Below are 23,524 nucleotides of genomic sequence, written 5' to 3'. Positions count from 1 at the left end.
TGGTTAGTGGGTTTTTTTTTTTACTGAACTCTGTCGGGTTATTGGCCGCTGTAATTTTTAGACGGTTGTTTTAGATTTCGGCTTAAAATTGACGTGTACTCCATAAATTTTATGCCTGTCGATTACCCGCCCCTTTCTTTTTCAACCTATAAGGAAATGACAGGTATAACTTAAAATTAAATTAGCACAATTACCTATTTTTTTTGTGGTCACCCATCCTATGACCGGCCTTTGCGAAAGTTGCTTAACTTCAACAATCGCAATCGCGAGCGCGTTTACCGCTGCGCCACCGAGCTCCTCAGCTAAGTATAAGTGCCATATAATAAGGGGCGAATATTTTGATCAGACGCGGGCACAAATCTTAGCCACGTGTTTTTTGTAGAAGTTCGGGAATTTTAACAAGTACTGCCCTCAGTATTTAACATAACATGAGTGTTCTTTGTGTGGATCATCAAAGATTAGTAGGGACGCAATCTCTGAGAATCGATCCTTTGATCTAAGTAAGTACAAAGAAACAATAACAAAAACCAGATTGAGATGTGTGGGATTGTAGTTACCTATTAACTTGTCCATGGTGACGGAATAATTGTTTTTTTCTTTTCACCTTACGCTTATGTGGTTGTAGTGAAACGGCCAAGCTACATAAATATATTTTACCTAACGTGTAGAGTTTCTAAAAACTTAGGGTTTGTATAGCTAGCCCGTGTGAAGTTAGAAGCTTGGCTGTACATGAGATCTAATTACTTTTTGACATTGTGATCGATATGATCTCGCCTTGGCGCGGCGCGCGTCCATCACGACTCCGCCGCGACTTAGGTTCCAGTAGGCACACTGCCTAAATGGCTTCCTAAATCTTACTATTTAAGAAATGCTTATATACCTACCTGTGCAACTCCCCGGCCTTCATACAAAACACCTCGTTATCGTACACGCGCATCTGTTTGTGTGACTTCTGACGCCCGTACGATTGAAAACTTAAAGTAAGACCGAAGGGTGGGGGGATTGAGGTACACGTAGCTCAGCGGCTGGTGGGGAGCCAAGAGTTGCTATTTTACACGTAGTATTATGCCCCTGCTTCGCCGCCGCGTGATAAGTACTTACAATGAACGTTGAGCCGCCACCGATCCTCGATGATAGCCAGCGGCACACGAGGGTTGTCAGCGCGGCAGACCAGCATCTGGTCGTGGTCTTCTGCCTCTGGTATGAAGGATAGCAAGCTGGTTGTTGAGTTGTTTCCAGAGAACTGAGGGGAGAAGACGATTACTGTTAGACACAGAGCGTTGTTAGCAAATCGACCTTGATCTCGATCAAGGTCAAATCAAGGTCACGGTAACTAAAAATCTATAGACCCGAGGGTCTATAGGCCACATTTTGTAAACAAAATGTCAAATTGCAATATTGCTTTGTAGCGTTTTGAGGCCTCTGGTTTTGTGACCCATGAATCCCATGAACTAACGAGTAGTGACCACGATCATTGCATTTCAACGAGGGTCTTTCCAAGCTACGTTCTCCAAAAAATATATAGATGGCGCTGTAAAAATGTGAGCGGTGGTCATATGCCGTGATGAACAAACTTTTCAGGACAGATTGGCATACGACCACGGCTATCTTCTAAACATCACTCATCACAGGCCTTTACATCTTTATCAGATGATTCAAACAGCGTTTCTGTGGCAGCTTTTAAAATGGCTGTAAAGTCCAATGCGAGAGCGACAGTAGCGGCCGCACGACTGGCATTGTAGTTGAGGGTTATTAGATGGTATAGGTGGTAAATCGGCCCTCTCACAGACGCTGCATCGCCTGAGACGCGTTTGATGACGCAGGGTTGCCCAGAACCTGCGCCAATGTAAACATCACTAACGGCCTCCGTAATCCAGTGGTTGGGTTGGGCTCACGATCCATAGGCCCCGGGTTTAAATCCCGTTGGGGACATATCACAAAAATCACTTTGTGATCCCTAGTTTGGTTAGGACATTACAGGCTGATCACCTGATTGTCCGAAAGTAAGATGACCCGTACTTCGGAAGGCACGTTAAGCCGTTGGTCCCGGTTACTACTTACTGATGTAAGTACGTAGTCGTTACATGAGTCATGTCAGGGGCCTATGGCGGCTCAGTAATAACCCTGACACCAGGGTTGATGGGGTTGGTATTTCACCTCACAACCCACACGATAAGAAGAAGACTATTCGGAAGAATTTCAAAGAAAGAATTTCAAAATATGCCTATTTCCTTGTTTCATACTTTTTAAAGGGCGATTTTTCAAACTATCAAATAATTATGAATTATTAAAGAGTCAATTATAATAGTATTTAAATATGCTGCACAACTTTTTAGAAAGGCGATATGTTCCAACAATTTCACGATAATAATTTTCCCGTGATCCTTTGAGCCCGATATGATCTGCTGAGCGTTAATAAAATATACGAAAATAATATTCATACAGCATCTCTCTCAATATTTTCATTTCAAATGTTCTCGAGTATTCCAATCATCGATATATCATAATAAATATTTCATTTCTAGGTCGTAAAACTTTTCAGACAGGCCAGAGTTGGAAAATGCGAGAATTTCAGTCGAGTAACTTGTCATCAATAAAGTAAACTAATATCTAGAGCAATTAATTAGAAAATTCGCGAATGTTGTCAAACATAACCTTAAAAACGTTGTGTTCCAGTGGGCCGAAAAACATTATTGCACAAACCATCCTGTATATGGTGTGAGCTAGTGCGAAACAGGTTTGCAGCCGGCCTGATGATCGCACTCGGTATCTATTGTGGCGCGTAGTGGGTATCAATCTACAATATTGTTAATGTTTATTAGTTAAGTAAATACATAATTATTATAATTTTAGTTTAAGTAATTTTTTGTAATTTTAAAGCGGAATGTTCATCAGGACAAACCCCTTTGGGATTTATTGATGAGATTTATTGTTTTTAGTTTATAAGTTTGTATAAGTATAAAATAAATAAAAGAAAATACATAAACATTACATCACACACGTACATAAATTCACGCCAGTAATTCCTACTGAACAAAAATAATCAATGACAACTTGCAGCCAATGGCCCCGTATCCTGCAGACACCTCATAATTTTATTTTAAGTAATACCCGTCATTTTCTTATCTGCCGAAAAGGAAAGGGACGGATGATTGTCAAGTAATTTTAAAATGAATGAATAACCCGTGCGAATACAATAGGCATCTCGCTGGTATGCAATCATAATAATATGACATGCTGTCTACTTAATTCTGTCGGGTTATTGGCCGATGTGAAATCATTAGACGGTTGTTTTAGATTTCTACTTAAAATTGACGTGTATTCCATAAATTTTATGTCTGTCGATTACCCGTCCTTTTTTATTTCTACGGATCGGAAAATGACAGGTATAACTTAAAATAAAATTAGATGGCGTATGCAGGAATTAGCACCAATGTCGATACGAAGTCCTAAGATGAATGTTGAACCTTATGGTGACAAGGAATCAGCTTATGGCCCATAACAATTATCCATCATGTTAAGAAGGACAAACTTTATCTGGCGAATGCCAAAAAAAAAACAAAATGAATGGCGATTGAATGATGCCCGGGAACATAAGGAACTGAACGTTTTTTTTTTATTAGCACGTTGTCCAACATAGAATCTGAAAGGCGGACGGGCGGACGGACGAATGTCGCCATCGGGAATCGAACCCGGGTTTCCAGATCGTGAGCCCCACGCTCTAACAACTAGACCACAGAGGCTATTGAAAAAAAATATGGTCCTGTTAATTCCAATGCTATGCTTCTTAGTTTAAGCTGCCCCAATATCTTAGCCTCCAGCTTTGTTCTAGACTCAAAACAAATGATAGTTTTTATTTAACCAGACTGAAAAATGGATGTGAGTTTTTGTCGACGTTTTTAAGAAGTCTTTAGCTTTAAGATACTTTAAGGAAAATCTAGATTGCGAAATACTTTTAAACCGGTTTTTATCTGGAAACTCTGAAAAACGGAAGAACATCTTGATCGCCTTTTGTTCTCAGTTGGAAGTATAAAGATAGTTTACGTTCTTTAGACATTTCTTTCTATCAAAGTACCTACTTACTGAGACGTTTTAATCAAAATAGTACTTACACACATAAACACACAGTACATAAAATAATAAAGTATATTAAATATAGATAACCAAAATCAAATTTTATTTTTGATAAATTAAACTATTTGGTGGGGTGGGGTTTTTGGGAGGCTCTCAGTACTATTCAGAGGCGGAGGACAGGAGTCCTAGTACGGCTTTGAAAAAGACTACTCTGGGCGACATCCTACTTGCGTCAGAGTACTGCGGGGCGGAAGGCAATAGGGAAACCACTGTCCTATTTTTCCCTAAAAAAGTAGCATGGTTCTCCATGCTACACTGACAAGAGCGTGGCTCTTAAATTAATGACGATGTGATGGACGGGGTGACACATCAATTGAATGTTACATAAGAAACAAAATAATTATCTTATTAATTTGTTTTCGCGAAGTTTCGTTTACGTCAGGGATACTTTAGCATACCTACCGTTACAGTGAAAACCACGTAAATGCTTTTTTTGGAAAATCACACTCTTATGTGATTTTTGTTATGAAAACCACGAAACAGACACTCTAGTTTCTATCCAAATGAAAAACTGTGATCTTATTCTCTTTCATTATTTAAGAGCTGCACTCTTGTCGGTGGAGTAATCCACATTCCTCTCTCCTTTCCGCCAAATCCTTCACCTCCTGATACGACACGACCTGCACCCTCTCTTTTATTTGTTACATAAATGTTCTCGTAGGTCTACCCCTTCCACTTTTTCCTTCTATGATGTGTTTTATAAGCGAATCGTGTCGTATCAGGTGGCCAATCTTATTTCCTCTTATTACGGTTCTTTTGTCTATAACTCTTTCCAGCACTTTTAATTTGACACCATTTCAGTCCAATTTATACTCTCCATCCTTCGCCAACACCACATCTCAAACGCTTCCAACCTTTCTCTGTCTCTCTGTGTCATAGTCCACGTTTCACTTCCATGGAGTGAATGCTTCAAAATCTGTACTTTACCTGATCTGAAATTTTACTTGAATTGAAAAAAAAAAATACATCAGAATGTGATTTTTTTTAAAAAAAGGTGGTTACGTGGTTTTCGCTATAAGGTGACGTTATAGATATTGAAGTGATGCAGCCGATTTTCCACCGACCAACTAGTTAATGCCATCTTTGGCATATTTACAATAATTCACGTGAAAAATAAAAGATATAACAGTATGAATGAGTGTGACTAAACTCCAAGAGCAAATAGCGATTAAAAAAGGAAAATGAAGGTATTTGTTTCTTCAGTAATTTTGGATTTAATTTATCCTGCATAGGAAAGACAAGGGAGCAGAGTCCAGACAGCCTAGTCTGCTATAAAACATTGAAAATCAGTTTATATTTGACCGAAGCCAGATGGCTACACGAGACGATAGATATGTTTTACGAGTACGTATATTTGTACTGACACAAACGCAGCGACATATTGACAAAAGTAATCGAATAAAAATGCAAATGGCTGCCCTAACGTCCCAATATGGCGGGATATTATTCATGATAAAATATTTTGGCCATGTTTTTACTTGGTTATGCTTTAAAATACGGTAATAATTATTTTAATTAATATTCGAATTACTTTGTGGTCTCTAGTTTGGTTTTCATCACTATCACATAGCAGATAAGGTTCAGTGCTTACACGACGTCAAACACCGCACACTGGGTGATACAGCGAAAGCTATAATACGTCGATAAATGTCGCACGGTTATTGGCCGAATAATAATTCGCTATATAGTTCGCGCCGTGCATTCGGACCAGCCGGGTCTACATGACAACCGCACCGTGCGCGGCCTGAATTATATTGAGCGCTTCGACCAATAAACGATACGAATGCTATCTACATAGATAGGCCTCGATATAATTCGCGCCCTACTGGTGGCGTGACGCTTGTGTGCTTTCAGTAATTATGTCAGAAAAACTAATATTTTAGTTGAAATATTTTATCCGACACGATAAATTCAAATTCAAATTCAAAAATATCTTTATTCAGTAGGTAACATAGTTACACTTTGAATCGACAATTTTTACATAACGAACGTCTCATCCGCCTAAAACTACTGCAGCTTCTCACAACCTGTATAGCCGGGGAAAAGAAGCTGCAAGAAAAACCTCGGCACAGGGCCGTAGACGTTCTTTAAAAAAAATAAACATAAAATATTTTTACACAATTGAGTAATTTAGCTGCCTAATATCAGTTCTCAGACAGTTAATAACATGCATTCATATCTTCTAAATAATCACTAACTTATGCTCTTGATCATCCAACAGTTTATGGAATATTACTCATATTGCAGAATGAAATAACGTAACGTAATCAACCGACAATGAAATATAGTTTCTAATACCAACGGAATGGACTAATGTGGAACTTTCCAGGCTGCGTTCGAGTTGCCATCGTTTACCTTCTAATTTCATGGATAACAGACATTATGCATCTTTTGTCTTTGTTTTTGGGTATAAATGATGACCCTTTTATTACACTCAGGCACAACACATCTCCCAAACATTATTATTCTGAACAAAATAAAGAGAAGCAATATAGTTAGTTCTATCTACCATATCTGACCCAAATATCAAGAAACACTTATTTTTATATATTCTTCTGTCATTACATAACATAACAAATACTTTATTGCACAAACAGGAAAAGAAATACAAAATTAAAAACAAAAGAGAAACAGAATGAGTACAATAGGCGGCCTTACATTCTATTTTTGAATATAAAGGTTTTTCTTGCAGCTTCTTTTCCCCGGCTATACAGGTTGTGAGAAGCTGCAGTAGTTTTAGGCGGATGAGACGTTCGTTATGTAAAATTGACGATTCAAAGTGTAACTATGTTACCTATTGAATAAAGATATTTTTGAATTTGAATTTGAATAATTACGTACCCGAGTACCTCCTGGCCGGAGTACGCACAGGACCGCGAAAAATGAAAAGAGGAAGGGGAGGCCTTTGCCCAGCAGTGGGATCTTGTAGGCGAGTTTAGATTAGATTAGAAATACCCGAGTAGCGAGAAAATAGATGATTATCATGTTAAATCTGGACAGCTTCATAGCTTGGAAAGTCAAGTGCAAAAGTGTAAAAATTGGCATAGATACATGGGCCAACTTAGCACTTACAGCGATATAACTGAATCAACGACATCTTCGTACATGTATGGTAGCCGGTGAACAATACCCTTGACCTGACCTTGCTTACATACAGATTGGAGAAAAATTTGTTAAAAAATGTCACCACGTGTATATATTAGGTTGGAAACAATAGCGTGTTCAAAATTACCATAATCCAGCTTCCTTTTGTCGCGAGTCACGGCTGAGGCGATGTCTTCATACAGGGAAACAAAGAAAAATAAAATTGATGACAATTACGTGATCGGGGTGGCAAATTTTCCTTTTAACAAAGAAGTTTTTTTTTCTATTCTGTAATACACAAAGTAGGTTAAAGACATGTCTATTATCCCTTTATAATCGGAGTTGCAAGTAATAGGAAAGTTTCCAACTAGTCAAATCAGGTACTTTTTACTAAACGTCAAAACGAAATTACAAGGGAATCTGTATAAAACAGCACACTGTGACGTCGTAAAAAAATGTGATAAAATGTCGGACTTATTATTTATTTATTGTTATTTAATTATTTATTTGTGCACAATAAAATAGACACAAAGATCATACCAAGAATAATTATAATGGTTTTCTTGATTAAAATTTATAAATAGAATTTAAAAAATATTTTTTGTTTGTAATCTGCGTTTATTTACTTAGTTATCAGAATTTCATAATATAATTATCTTTCACCTAGGATGCTACCCAATTTACCATTCTTGCGGCATTTTACACAGGTACAAAAAATATCGTCAACTTATAGTGAAAACACATAAATATATAAGTGATGTAAATATTGGTTGGATTATGAGATACTTATAGACGTCTACGAGTAACGCTCGATAGCCAACTGGTTGTATCTTTTGAAGTCTACTTCTAAAAACTTGTCCTCTTAACAATACATCATTTATGTACACCATTAACACATGTTTATGGAACACGATGTTCGTGCCTCACCCAACAGGGTCCACATAATATCAGCGTCGTGGTTCACGCCGCGACTTGTGCTGAATGAGGCCCTTTTATCTTAGGACGTCCACCACCACCTTATGAACGTTTCGACAAACATCCGTCTTACTTTTTTTGTAATTGAATAGTATGATGTTATGACTGCACGGCCACATTCACTGCACGGTTTTTTGCGTATCACAGCACTAAAACTGTTAACTCGTGTTTTAAGTTACGTGGTTATTATCATAATTAAAACACATAATAACGGGTTCTTACCGCGTTTTTTCGCGTTTATCGGTAGTCTCATGTCCCTGCTTTAAACGCGGTAAGAACCCGTTATTATGTGTTTTAATTATGTTAACTCGTGCTTCAGCAAATATGGACGTCGCTCTGCAGAAACGTGGCCGCCTCAACGGTGCCCTGATGGCGTTATTATACTGTACTCACAGCTCTTTTAGGGAGCGCTGATTGCAGTTCGTCTTCAGGGATTTGTAATCGTTCGAGAACTTTAACTAAAGCCTGACGAACTCGGAAACTCAAAGTTCTGACATAGGCCCTCAATGGGCACGCAAATGGACCATATTAATGATAACAGATGTTCAGACCGTCGTGAATATAACGGTCCATCACGCTAGAAAGGAAACAACTGCTCTCGACATAAATCTATCAAAATATTAAAAGAAAACAAATCACAGGTATTAATATCCCATTTATCACTTCCATTTTTCCCCAATGTAAGGACACTTAACATTTAAAACCAGTGTATTTTTACCGTCAAATATACCTACGGGATTGAGACATCTAAACTGACACGTTATGTAAACGCTCCATCACATTTTAGGGTTCAGTAGCTCTATCGTGGGTTTACGCAGTAAGTTAACTACATACACACATAACATAAACAGCCTATATACGTCCCACTGCTGAGCACAGGCCTCCCCTCAATCAACCGGAGGGGGTATGGAGCATACTCCACCACGCTGCTCCAATGCGGGTTGGTAGAGGTGTTTTTACGGTTAATAGCCGGGACCAATTGCTTTACGTGCCCTCCGAAGCACGGAATCATCTTACTTTTTCGGACAATCAGGCGATTGAAGCCTGAAAAGTCCAAACAAAGGACAGCCTCACAAAGTGATTTCGACAATGTCCCCATCGGGAATCGAACGCGGACCTCCAGATCGTAAGCCTAACGCTCTAATTACTAGACCACGGAAGCTGTTAACTAAAGTCAATAGAATAAAATAGTAATTCTCCGCCCCGCAACAATTCGTATCGGGCGATCTTACCCCCTCTGAGTCTTAAATGGCCGTAAGCTGCTAAGGAGTAAAGCTCTCCGCGCGGACTCTATCTCGCTCGCACTTACGCGTTAGGTGGCACACGGTAAGTATAAGGTTTTTGTATAGAGTTTCCAGGGTACAGTAGTGGCGTAAAATCATGTGTGCATTTTATTTCTTTAAGTGAACCCTTATATACCACTCTTGTCTTGTTTGTCGCATAACATAAATCGATGTATATGTCGTGGCCAGATCGTAAAATTGATCATTTCATGATGCCCTCGACCATTTCATGAAATGTGACCATTTCATGAAATAGTATATCATTCGTTGGCCACATCATGATGTGGTTTGGGCAGATCAATGAACACAAAACGTTTAACGATATGAGCAACTAAATGCATGATTACTTCATGATATGGCCAAACTTTGGCAAGCATATCTATTTATTTATTTATTTATTTAGATAGGTATACCAACAGTACACATATTGTAAAGTTATAAAATACAAGTCTTAAATTAGTTTTTGTATATGTGCTCCAATTACAGGTACACACAACATTCGTAATTACAACAACAAGCTTATATATCATATCGTGAAATTAGTAACATTATCCACCGGTAGTAGCGCTGGTGTCGATTATATTTAAAACTTAATTTATATTATAATCGATGAATCGATGTAATTGTACATTTTTCCATATCGATTATTTGGATTAGGATTAGGTAAATAATTTTGAACCTAAGAAATTAATCGACTATTCGCATTTTTATTACACCACATAACATGAACACCGCCTGCATTAACGATATGGCCAAACGTTGATTGAAATATCATCAAAGGTTGACGTTTCAACGATGTGGTCAACTTAAGTTGACCATTTCATGAAATATGACCATTTCATGAAATGGTTGAACACATTATGAAATGATAAATTTTACGATCTGGCCACGACATATACATTGATTGTGTTGTCAATACAAAAGAAAAATACACATCCTCGCTATCCACGTCCGCCTCACACTTTTTTTGTTTTATTAAACCCACACGTGGATCGTCAGTAAAGTGATTTGTTACCACACTCTGACATTTTGTTTGGACCACGAAATCTATAATAACTGACATGTTTTACTTTCAACACTGATAAAAAGCGTTTTATTTGTTAAATAAGTAAATAAAAGTAGAAGAAAAACAAAGGGTTAAATATAAATGATAATTACCAAACTATAAATAGAACAGCTTTATCTTGAAAATAAAATAAATATATAGAACATGTTCAGCACATTATATCTTGCACCAGTGAGTTATTAATTTGGCTTAAGTGCTGTTTTCACTAACAGAGTTGGCTCGATACGGCTTACCACCTGTTACATTGGTCTAATAAAAAGTACAGTGAAGCGTGTTTACTCAGTTCATCTTGCGATTGATGTACGGTCATGAGCATTAATATGTATACACTTTGGTACCATGTCACATTAACTTTTTCGACAAATTGAACTGTAAGTCTCACTAAATGTCAAATATGTTAGTGCGACAGAGTCCTAAAGTAGGTACATTATATTGCTCATGACTGTACCTCTAGCTATCCGTAGTAGAAATATAGTCGTGAGTCTCGGTTTTTATTAAATAAAAGATATCAGTGAGTGTGTATGTGACTGGCTGATTTTCCCTTCAGGTTGCTCAGACAGGCAGTCGCTTCTATAAAATAGCGGCCCTGTCAATCCTTCAGGTGAAAAACGGGATAAAGCCATGAAGATTATGAGTGAGTTCATGGATTATGTACGTGTTTATCTCTACACTTACAACTTTAGCACTCCTTTTCATCTGGCGGTTTCCCTTCCACCATGTCAGGCTGGCTTCAGGTCTTGACCCGGTGGTCTGGCATTCCACTTCGTAACCCCTGTCTGCTGATAGCTGACGGTTCTTGTTCAGGATCTGCACCGTCAATGGTCTTACTGTAACAAACTTGATTAGTTAGTTTGTGGTCTTATTGTGACGAACTTCTTTAGTTAATCGCTAGTCTTATTTCAATGAAGTTTATAATAAAATTAGCATCCTTATTATGACAAACTTGATTAGTTATTTGGTGGTTTTGTTGTGACAATCTTAGTCAGTTAATACCTTACTACAGTAAACGTAGTGAGTTACTTAGTTTCCTTATTGTGACAAACTTTGTTAGTAGCTTTATTATGTCAAACTTCTTTAGTTAACTCGTGATCGTGGACTTGTAGTCGTGTTGTGACAAACTTGATTAGTTAGTTTGTGGCCTAGAATGACTAAATAGTTAGATAATTAGATTAGTACTTGGTTTATAGCAAAAAATATGTTTTTTTAGTTAGTAATTTAATTAGCAACTAGCCTTACTGCTACGTAATTAGTTTGTGGCCTTGCGGTGATAAACATGTTTAGTTGTGTTTTGCGTTATATGTGTGGCGAAGTTTCTCCGAAATAAACGTTTTTTATGATTATTATTAATTAATTTGGTTGTAGCTTTGATAAGTCAAATAACATTTTTTTTACCGATTTCAAAAAAGGTTCTCAATTCGACCGTATATTTTTTTTTGATACAAACACTGTTTATATCTACTTATTGTAATGTCAAAAGAAATAAAATAAAAACTAATGGAATTACTCACAATTGATGTCCAGAATGAGCAGCTTGGTCAAAGGTGGCGCGAGGTTTGTGTTGCTGGCTTGGCAGACGAGGCGTGCGTTGAGGTGCTGCCTACCCACGTTGGGGAAGGTGAGCGTGTTGACGGTGACGCCGTCTGAGCGCTGCTCGAAGGAGTCGTCGATGACCGTGTTCTCAAGGTACCAGGTCACACGGGGCCGGGGGTCACCTGATACGGTTTTTTTTATTAAAATAGGGCCTCGTTTTACTACAATCTCATCAGGGGCCTATTTTATAAAACTTACAATTATTTACAAGAGCAATTCGATGTGCATTGCGGAGTGTGTGATTAGCAATATTTTGTAACTTTATACGTATATTAGTTTTCCAAATTTTCGTTGTAATTTACAATAGTAGATAAGTTTTATGAAATAGACCCCGATAGACCGTGGTCGTATATCTATGCTCCAGTGGTTGAACTTTGGGCACACGGTCAGGAGGCCTTGGACTCAAAATACGGAGGGGGCATATCATAAAATCCGTACCACGGACCGTTCATAAATAGTAAGATGATCCGATGACCATTATTTATTTATGTAAAAATATGTAGTCGTTACATGAGCCACGTCACGCGCCTTTGGAGGTTAATAGTAACCCTGACATATTGATGAGGTTGGTTATTAGTCTCACAACCCACACGAGAGGAAATCTTCTTTACAATAACAAATAAAAGAACTGCTTACCTCCATGCGTCTCACATATGAGCTCAATGACGTCTCCTTCGTTGTAAGGCTCCAGGAGTCTTGTTTGATCCCTCGTCTTGGCGTCCATAATGATGGGCCGGTCCGGGGGTGCTAGTGAGACAATTAGGAATAAACACTTCCGACCAAGCAGTGAATGCCATTCAGGACAAATCTAAAATAAGTCAAGTCAAAAAATAATTTGAAAACTAATATTGATATCACGTTGTTTCCACGATTTGTGCCCGGTTACTGGCTCGCCCTCTATTACGTCTCTTCTACGGTCTTAAGCATAGCTGGCTAGGAGTGGGTGTGTATACTGTAAGTATATGTGCCAACCTCTTATATCCTTCTTTTTCTTTATTTTATGTTACTGTATATAACTGTATATACTTTATTGCACTTAACAACTAGTTACATCACAAACAAGAAATGGACGTTTACAAGGGTGGACTTATCTCTAAGAGAGATCTCTTCCAGCCAACCCAGAGGTAGTATTAGAGTAACTGCGGAAGAATAAAAAGAGGTGCAATATATTAAATACATTATAATAATTATATCTACATATAAAACCGTTTAAAAATATATATATACACAAACATATGCCTAAGCCTCTATAAATATATACACATATAAAATATACTATACCTACATACATACCTATTATATATATAACAATATACTTAGACTACGAATACTCTATAGATAAAAAGTGCTCTTTGACTCTCTTCTTAAAAATTAGGTAAGAGGAACTCTCCTGAACTACCCTCGGCAGCCTATTCCAGAGCATGGCTGCACGGACGGAAAATGAGTGAAAGCCAAAATTGGTATTGGTCCTAGGTATCTCCAGCATCTTAGTAATACATGGACGCCTAGAACGTGAGGGAGGGGGCAGGAGGTGGAAGCGGGACCGTAGATAGGAAGGGGTACCAGGATCATAGAGAATTTTGTAAAGGAAGGAAAGGATGTGCACATCACGGCGAAGTCGGATAGGGAGCCATTTTAACGACGCACGAAACTCGGAAATATGGTCATACTTGCGTAAGCCGAAGATGAAACGTATCGCCAAATTTTGAAGACGCTCGAGTTTGTTAAGCAGCTCCTCGGTTACATCCAAGTAACAGAGTTACTTAAAAACTGACGCGATAAATAAAAAATCAAATAGTAGTCTGACACCAGATTATGTGAGGTCGATCATTGACGTTGTACCCCACCCAACATGTTGATATTTTTTATCATCAGTTACATAAACTTTTGTGGATTCACCTTGGATGGCATTTTATTACTTAACCATCACGCGTGGAACGGGTTCCACGTAGATAAATGACGTACAGCTATTGGTTGAAGCCCTCGATATAATTAGGGACACGCGCGGCGCGAAACCTGTACCGCGGGCGCATATCAAAATAAAACTTCAAAAAAATCAGATTAATAGAGTTTATTAGCGCATATAATGTTAAAAAGCAAGATCTAATGCTACAGACTAAACATTGCAGATAGTAAAATTATATTAAAAATGTACTACATTAAATAATAAAAAAATATAGCTTAATTTGTGCAATATAAAAATGAAATTAATAATCTTAAAAAATCGTGCCTTAATACCCCTCGCTACGTGATAATTGCATAAAGCATAAATAGTTATTTATAACGGAATAATAATTGAAAATAAAAAACTTTATTCCGAACATTCAATTTAAATTATTTTAAAAATCGAAACTAAAATTTTATTTTTATTAATTGCACTATGACGAGATTACATGTTAGTGTTTGTTATTATTAACTATTTACATAAAATCAAACCAATCTATTTTACAAGCAAATAAATAACATTGAAATAAAAATATAAAAACCAGCATTGGATTACTAAAAATACAAAAAGTAAACATTATACAAGGCAATTAGTAGGTATGCACCAGGTTATTTTTTTACATAAAAACATAATATTTTGTTAATAAAAATTGTTACGAATAAGTGAACGAATTGTTAAATATTGAAAGTGTATGAACATAAAGTGCCAATTTTCAAAAGGTATCCAATATCAGTAACAAAATCATATATCAATAACTACTAACTAAAAATACATTGAATAAAATAAAATAATTTTAAAAGCTTAAGGATTAGGCTGAACGGTTTCGTTAATCGCGTTCGACTCCAAACTACCAGTACCTTTAAAAAATAAAATATAAAAACATAAAAATATTTCACTAACGTAGCAGGCTCATATCACGTTTGGTCTAACAGAAAGCAAAGTGCGGTGTGGATATTCAGTTCATCTTGCGATGAATGTATCTCTGGCTAGGGATATAATTTTGAAGTTATTTTCATCATCATCATCAATTTAAGAGCCACGCTCTTGTCGGTGCAGCATTTTCCATGCTACTTTTTTAGGAAAAAATAGGGCAGTGGTTTCCCTCTTGCCTTCCGCCCCGCAGTACTCTGTCTGACGCAAGTGGGATGGCGCCCAGAGTAGTCTATTACAAAGCCATACTAGGACTCCTGTCCTGTGTAAGTTATTTTATGTCATAAAATTATTTCTCTAGAATAAATGGTCCAAATCCAACTGAATTCACGATGAAATTCTTTACTGCCTCAATTATTTACAATTTTATTAATTTTGGGTTATGTAGGCCTATCTATTATAAAAAGTAAAAGAAAATTGTATGACAAACAACTTTATAAATATTCATTTTAGTAGTGGATTTGCATTTAAATCAATGATTTGTTCAGTTGGGGTTAAAACAGAGACAAACGGAAAGAAACATAAAAATGAAATCTCAAATAGTTGGAATTCAACTTTCATTTTTTTTTCAATCAGACATGCTAAGTGCCTAATGTGGCCTTTTTAACATGCGCGGCAAAATACTCTAATGCTTCATAATTTTTAATTACAAAAGACCTTTATTTAAAAAGAAAAGGAAATCTTGCGCAAACTCATACATTTTTTACCAAAAGTATGAACTGAGACCATAATTAGGCCACGTCGAAGCAATTCACCTAAAATAGGTAAAAATAAGTGCGCAATGTCAATAAATGACAAATAGCAATATTGTTTGTTTAGATGAATTGCTTTAATATGGCCTTTTAATAGCTACCCTTTTATTCTCAGCCACTTTAACCGGTTATATTTAAATGATTAACAAAGGAAAGTTAAGAAGCTTACAAAGCAACTAATCACAAGATGAATGACTGTTCAATAACAATCACATAAAACTGTCGATTCTGCCAGTAATCATTTTAATCAAGTCGGAACTTTTCAGGCTTACAAATTGATTATTAATGGTTTGTTGAGCTCAGACACTCCCAGCAATCAGCCACCGATCAGCGTGGTAGATTTTACTCCCTTCTCTCGTCTCTTCTATCGTGTGGTTTGTGAGGTGAATTACCAACCTCATCAACCCTGGTGTCATGGTTATTATTGAGCCGCCATAGGCCCCTGACAAGGCTCATGTAACGGATACTTACTTGCATCAGTAAGATACTACTACAAATAGAACGTACGAACGAACGTAGATTTTACTTAGAAGCTTAGACAGCAGTGAGGGAACGACAAAAAAGAAGAGAACAAGAAGATAAGCGTAGAGCATGGAGTACTTATCCCTACGCTGAAGTACGCGGTAGCAAATGTTGGGTATGGCAGAAGAAGCATGGAAGGATTAATGCCGTAGAAATGATATCGTTGCGTAGCATCTGCGGTCTTAAATAAACTGAAGGAATATATGTTGGAATAAATAATGAGTGTAGTTAAGTTTAGTAGGTAAAGTGTGTAGTATAAGTCAATTTATAGGATTTTAGTGGGTGGAGGGTAGTTGTTGTAAATGCTAAAAAACAAAATAAACAAAATTAGGGAATGAGCGCGACGCCAACAAACTACGGTTGTAGTTTGGCGATAGTATTAAAATGTATATGTATGTAATTTTGTTTATAAATAAATAAAAAAAATAAAAAAATAGAGTGATAGAGTGAGAAACAGTGTAATAAGAGAGATTTGATGCAAAAGAAGATATAATGGCTCAGATTGACACAGGAATGTTAAGTTGGTTTGGACACGTAGAGAGGATGAAGGATAATAGAATAATAGAATAATCTAGAAAACAGTACGAAATGGGTCATATCTGCTATGGTTTAGTACGATCTGCTCTGGACCGGCGTGCGTGTAAGAAACGATTGATAAACGTGGAGGAAACAAGAGAAGTATGTCAAGATCGAAGCCAATGGAATTCCATAGTCTCTGTTTACTTCGGTGAGTGGTGTGTAACTATGTATGTGAAACTATAAGGGAAGACTTTTCAGATGTAAAAATGAGGCGAACTCTCACCACTTTCGAACAATAGACGCGGTGAAATTGTTTTTCGGTCACTCGTGGACTCATTTTTTTTTTTAATTGGCTTAAATGAGATACTATTTTACAAAACGACTAAAATATACATTTCCACAGCAAAAGCACGACTTCATCAACAAACATGGGCTAACATCGAATTCCTTATTACCAAGTTCTACAATTTTCCAACAATGGCCGCGATTTTTCAACACCATCTTTTTAAATTGAACTAACATTTCAATCTTCCAATCCAACGAAAATAGCGATGAAATGATTGAAAATGTGCCCGAACTGAAACACTGGCTAACTAGCCCCAATTTGTAAGGTTCGCGACAATCCAATTAAAAGTGGATACGAAAATCGAATTATTTCGTGAAGGGAAATCGTAAACAATATTATACGGTCTACTCATCGGCGATACACCCAAATAGACGCACACCTTATTACAAAACGAAACTGGAGGCCGCGCCGCACCACGAAGGAAGTCCGCGAATTTTTATGGAACTAATTGACAAGTCATATCAATCGGGTAGGTAGTTTCCTAGATCAAAGATAAATTATGAAATTCTGATTACTAAATAAAGACAGATATATAAAGGTGACAAAAACGTTTTCTTTTTTCTATTTACTTAAGTTATTTATGTTTCATAAGATTTTAATAAGAAAAATATAACAATAAATGCGACATTTGACACGTTTTTCTATGATGTCATAGGTTGCTTTTTCATACAAATTCCATGGTAATTTCGTATTTTGACGTTAAAAATTAACTGATTTGACTAGCTGAAAACAATCCTATTCTAAAAAAACAGAGTCGGCGACACTACCGCTGGACTTTTTTAATGGCGCGGGATATATTTCAAAGTTGGTTTTATCTTTAATCATCGTTTTATAATAAGGCGGTTTAGGTTTCATTTTTCGCATAGAGTTTATTCTCTCAGCTACCCGAGGTACAGGGGGATGAGACGCTGCGTTCTATCTATCTATCTGATTGGTTCACTCAAATTTGGAAACACGTCGAAAAGTTACGGAAGCGGTCGCAATTGGCTGAATGAACGTCACCGTCGTACATGTGATCTATGAGTCACATGTGTTGACAGACCCCATCCGTCTGTTATAAGGAGGCTCTAGAGGTAGTATCGTCGATGGATGGCCTAGTTCCTGAGTTTAGAGTTTCACACGTAGAATTGCATTTGGGAAATCATCGGGCGTTTCTCACTTGCATATCAAATGCTCGTTACTCTCGGTCTAGACGTCTGGGCAGCTCGTACGTACATACATACTTAAACTGACGCCTCCCTCTCAAAAGGGCATATTGTAGCCCCGAACATGGTCCTTGGAGCCGGACCATCTGGTTGTATGGATCATGCGGTTGTCCATAATCAAAAGACGTCTATTTATTTGCATACGACACACGTTACATACGGACGGGGTTACAGGAGAAAGAGAGAGAGAGAGAGAGAGAGAGAGAGAAAACGTTGCCACAATAATAAAAAAAATTGTTGTTGGTGTTGCCAAGACATATGATTTCAATAATACTATTTATAGAACGACGATCTGGTGAAGGTCACGGGAAGCCGCTGGATGCGGGCAGCGCTGGACCGATCGTCATGGAGATCCTTGGGGGAGGCCTATGCCCAGCAGTGGGCGTCGTACGGCTGATAATGATGATTTATAGAAAAATACTTGGTCCTTGTATAAAACGGACACGGCACGCAAGACACAGTTGGCTCGACCGAAAGACGGCGATACGGCTCACCACCTATCACGCTGGTCTAACAGAAAGCTCGGGGAGATGTGGTTACTTAGTTTATCATGATAGACGTCCTTACCTCTGAAAAATTGCTATCGAAAGTCCAAGGCTAAGTAAATTAAATTCTTCGTTTTTGGGGTTATGTATACGTTTTTACAATAAAATACCAGACAGTATTTTGAATTTGTCACGAAAATTAATTTTAAGCTCATGTTATTATAAGATTAATGGTATTAAATGTGTTTCTCTAGTAATTAAATAACTTATAATGTATACCTACATTGATTCAAAATATGTCTTGCTGTTGCAGTTTCTTGTCATTTTTTCTCCTCAGCCATAGCACCTTGCGAAATGACGTAGATTCAAAAATGTTAAATTGACCTTCAACAAGTTTACCTATGATAATTACGTTGAATATATGATTCTGATTCTGACTACCTCAATTGGGATATAGTAGTGACCTTATTTTAAGGTATGAAACGGACACTCTCCGCCCCCCACCGGTTCGTACGAACTATTACAATTGATACAGAACGATATAAAATATCAAGATACCCATTTGAGGATTTCTGCGTCACCTGAAGAGAGGCTTATTATTACATTGAGGTAAGTAAAAACGCAATCTTTAAATCACGAAAAAAAAATTGTTTTTATTTAGAAAACTTACAAGAAACTAAATCACAGATTGATTAATAGAATTACAAATCAAAATACAAATCAAATCAAATAGAATTACAAATCAAATCAATTGCGTTGTGCATTGTACTTGTTCGCAAAAAACGTTGAACTGACGCCGCGGCTACGCGACGCCAGCGCCGCGCACGTTCGGCGTTCGGCAGCCGGCCAGCGCTGGCGTCGCGTCGCCGCGGCGTCGACGTCGCGTGGACGTTCCGCGGACGCTGGCACGACGACGACGCTCGAAAGACGCTAGTGTGGGGGGTCTCTTACCTCACCCCCGATGACGACACATTTTAAATGCGCGACAGAGGTTGCTCCACAACGTCCTAGTGAGATAAGGCTATAACCTTTTTGAAGTAATATAATTCCTTCAAAGTATTCTCAATCATAATATTTTTCAATCTATAAATAATTTTACTGATATCAAACTTCGCTTTTAAAGCAATTTAATAGATTAATCACAGAAGTTAAAGTACTAAATCTTTATGTTAGGTAAGATTAATCTAAGTTACCTCCCTCGGGAAGACTCTTCATCCCCACCAATTAAAAGGGGGTTGATACCTAGCCAGGGAGATTATTTACGTTTATAATTTAATTGAATTTCAATTAATAAGTACAAAAAACCATAGTGGAATGAACCACCATAGTGAAACCATAGTGGTGGTGGAATCCCATAGGGTAAGCCCTTGTTGGGAAATAGGCGTGAGTTTATATAAGTGTGTGTCATTTAATATCATCATCATTGGCCTTATACGTCTGTTTCAGATGATTTATGACGTCATTGCCTCGAAGAAATGCACTTTCTTTCATGGCTGTGCAAGCCAATCCTAGAGCGGCAAACTCTACCGCACACTCTGCAGGAGAAGTCTCCAACTGGTGGATTGTTGTTGGTTTGATGGCGTTTCATTCTCCTGCTCGACAGTGTGTCAAACCAGGTTTAAATCGAAGCACCGGTCTTCCGACATCTCTCTTACCGTGTGCTCATTTAATCAGTCAAAATCAAATGTGTCATTTAATAAGTACTTATATAAATGTCTGTGTGTGTGACGTCTGACGCCTTAGGATTCAAGTCTAAACTATGTTCGAGGAGGGGTGAGGTAAACCTAGCTCAGACGCTGGTGGGGAGAGTTGCCGTTCTATACGTTGTATTATTCCTTATTCTATGACGAGATACACATAACAGCCTCCGTGGTCTAGTGGTTAGAGCTTTAGGCTCACGATCTGGAGGTCCGGGTTCGATTCCCGACGGGGACATTGTCGAAATCACTTTGTGAGACTGTCCTTTGTTTGGTAAGGGCTTTTCAGGCTTGAATCACCTGATTGTCCGAAAAAGTAAGATGATTCCGTGCTTCGGAGGGCACGTTAAGTCGTTGGTCCCGGCTATTAGCCGTAAAAAAACACCTCCACCAACTCGCAGTCGAGCAGCGTGGTGGAGTATGCTCCATACCCCCTCCGGTTGATTGAGGGGAGGCCTGTGCCCAGCAGTGGGACGTATATAGGCTATTTATGTTATGTATGACGAGATATAGAAATACACCGGCGATTCTGACGTCAGGATGAGCGGTGTATGAGACATACCATTTAGCGCTCAAAACTTTGAAATGTGCATTAAGAAGAAAGAAAGAAAATAATGAATTTGAATTATATGCGAGTAACCAATCCTAGTCGGCGATTTATTTCGGCGATTGTAAGTAATTTACTTGCAAATTCAAATATAATTCTTACTTTTTCATTCACTAAATATTTACAGAATTACTTATAAGTAGGTACGTATATTTTTATACAAAAAAATATTTAAAAAAGTTACAAACTACATTGTTTTAAGTTTACGTGGTTATTATCATAATTTTAACGCGGTAAGAACCCGTTATTATGTGTTTTAGTTACAATGTAGTAATGTTTAACAGGTATTTTCACGCGGGGGTTGTGAATATCCTAATACAAACCTTTCCTTACTACCACTTCCGTAAAATCTTCTCGTATATAGACTACAATTCAAATTAATAAAGGACATTCAAGGCTACGTTCCCCAAAAATAATATAGATGGCGTTGTCGATATTAAACGCGATAATTATCTATTTTCTCATTACTCGGGTAAATAATTATTCTAAAATACATTACAATGGCAGAAGTATAATAGCCCGTGCTCCAATGAATAATCTTCTTTCACCCTAAGGTTGCCTGGCAGAAATTGCTGTTTAGCAATAAGGCCGCCTATTGTGCTTATGTTTTATTCGTATGTTTATGTCCTTTGTATATGTTGTTGTGCAATAAAGTATTATTGATTGATTGATTGATTGAAGTATGTATAAAATTAATGGTTGCTTGATATTTAGATCAGATTATGTAAACAATTATGTTGCTAACTATAAATATTGCTTCTCTTAATTTTGATTAGAATAATAATAATAATAATAAATGTTTATTGCATGAATTCAGGAGAATTAATAATGGGTGGAAGATGTAATTGTGCCTGGGTGTAATAAAAAAAAGCGGCCAAGTGCGAGTCGGACTCGCCCATGAAGGGTTCCGTAACAGCAAGTAACATAATATAAAAGTAAATTACGGTTTACGATTTATGATGTATTGAAAAAAAACTACTTACTCGATCTGGTTCAAACCAATTTTCGTTGGTAGTTTGCATGCTAATCTATATCATATATATTTTTCTAGTTTTATCCTCCTCTTATTTTAGATGTTACAAGGGGGGACACATTTTACCAATTTGGAAGTGTCTCTCGCGCAAACTATTCAGTTTAGAAAAAAATGATATTAGAAACCTCAATACCATTTTGGAAGACCTATCTATAGATACCCCACACGTATGGGGTTGTTAAAAAAAATTTTTTTGAGTTTCAGTTCTATGTATGGGGACCCCCAAAATTTATTGTTATTTTTTCTATCATTGCATAAAAATCTTAATGCGGTTCACAGAATACATATATTTATCAAGTTTCAACAGTATAGCTATTATAGTTTCGGAGAAAAGTGGCTGTGACATACGGACGGACGGACGGACAGACATGACGAATCTATAAGGGTTCCGTTTTTTGCCATTAGGCTACGGAACCCTAAAAAAGGTTATCATTTATAGCCAAAACAAAGATAAAATGCATGTCTGGTATCCATGAAATTAGAAGGTTGGACGAGGGAAAATCTTTACAGCGCCATCTACATTGTTTTTGTAAAACGTAGCCTGGAAAATCCCTCATAGAAAAAGCGATCGATCGCAGTTCGTCAGTTTCTTAAAAATACAAGGAAAAGAACCACGCTGCGAAGTTTATATTACATTTTTATCATGTTTCTTTTTAATACCATCTGAATAGACCGGGAACTAATTTCAGATATTATTGGAACATCTCATTAGGGTATATACACACAGAGGCGGTATAATAAACTTTTTAAATAAGTTATTATAGGGTAAAAAGTCATAACATGAGCCATGTCAGGGGCCTTTGGCGGCTCAATAGTAACCCTGACACCAGGGTTGATGAGATTGGTACTCCACCTCACAACCCACACGATAGAAGAAGGGGTAAGTTACTATTTAGACTCTTTAGTTGGCTTATGTAGCAGTCAAATTCTTGACGTAACTTTTATTTCATTTAATGTTTTATTATATAAGCTGTTGGTGTAACTTTTATATATAAATAAATAAATAAATACAACCACTTTTGACTTATTTGGTCTAACAGAAAGCTCGGTGAGGTGTGTACTTAGTTCATTTTGCGATGGATGCACCTCTGACTACCCCAATTGGGATACAGTCGTGATCTTATGTTTATGTAGTCTTTACGGTTTGAAAAACAATATTACGCGGCGTTTTAGTTAACGACAAAAAATATATTTTACACATAAATGCAGCAACACTTGGCCTGACTAGTATAGACGGCGAAACGGCTCACCACCTGTCGCGTTCATCAGATACTCAGTTCATCATGCGGTGAACGTACCTCTGGTACTAGGGTTAATGAGGTCGATCATTGACTTCACAACCTACATGAGT

At 37.4% G+C, this 23,524-nt stretch overlaps 1 protein-coding gene across 1 annotated transcript in view; it reads right to left on the bottom strand.

The window, feature by feature from the left end:
* Positions 1 to 23,524, bottom strand: part of LOC126374854 (nephrin-like) — a 175,392-nt gene that overhangs the window by 46,982 nt on the left and 104,886 nt on the right. Inside the window, exons 4-7 of the mRNA XM_050021612.1 lie at positions 12,769 to 12,879; positions 12,051 to 12,254; positions 11,218 to 11,369; positions 1,102 to 1,243 (exon numbers count right to left, since the gene is read on the bottom strand). Of these exons, the coding sequence (XP_049877569.1) occupies positions 1,102 to 1,243; positions 11,218 to 11,369; positions 12,051 to 12,254; positions 12,769 to 12,879 (609 nt within the window). The remainder of the gene's footprint in view (positions 1 to 1,101; positions 1,244 to 11,217; positions 11,370 to 12,050; positions 12,255 to 12,768; positions 12,880 to 23,524) is intronic.

Source organism: Pectinophora gossypiella, chromosome 18 (assembly GCF_024362695.1).
Source record: "Pectinophora gossypiella chromosome 18, ilPecGoss1.1, whole genome shotgun sequence".
In the NCBI taxonomy this organism is placed as follows: domain Eukaryota; kingdom Metazoa; phylum Arthropoda; class Insecta; order Lepidoptera; family Gelechiidae; genus Pectinophora; species Pectinophora gossypiella.
The sequence above is the reverse complement of the archived record's forward strand: the minus strand, read 5'-3'. Positions and strand labels throughout refer to the sequence as shown.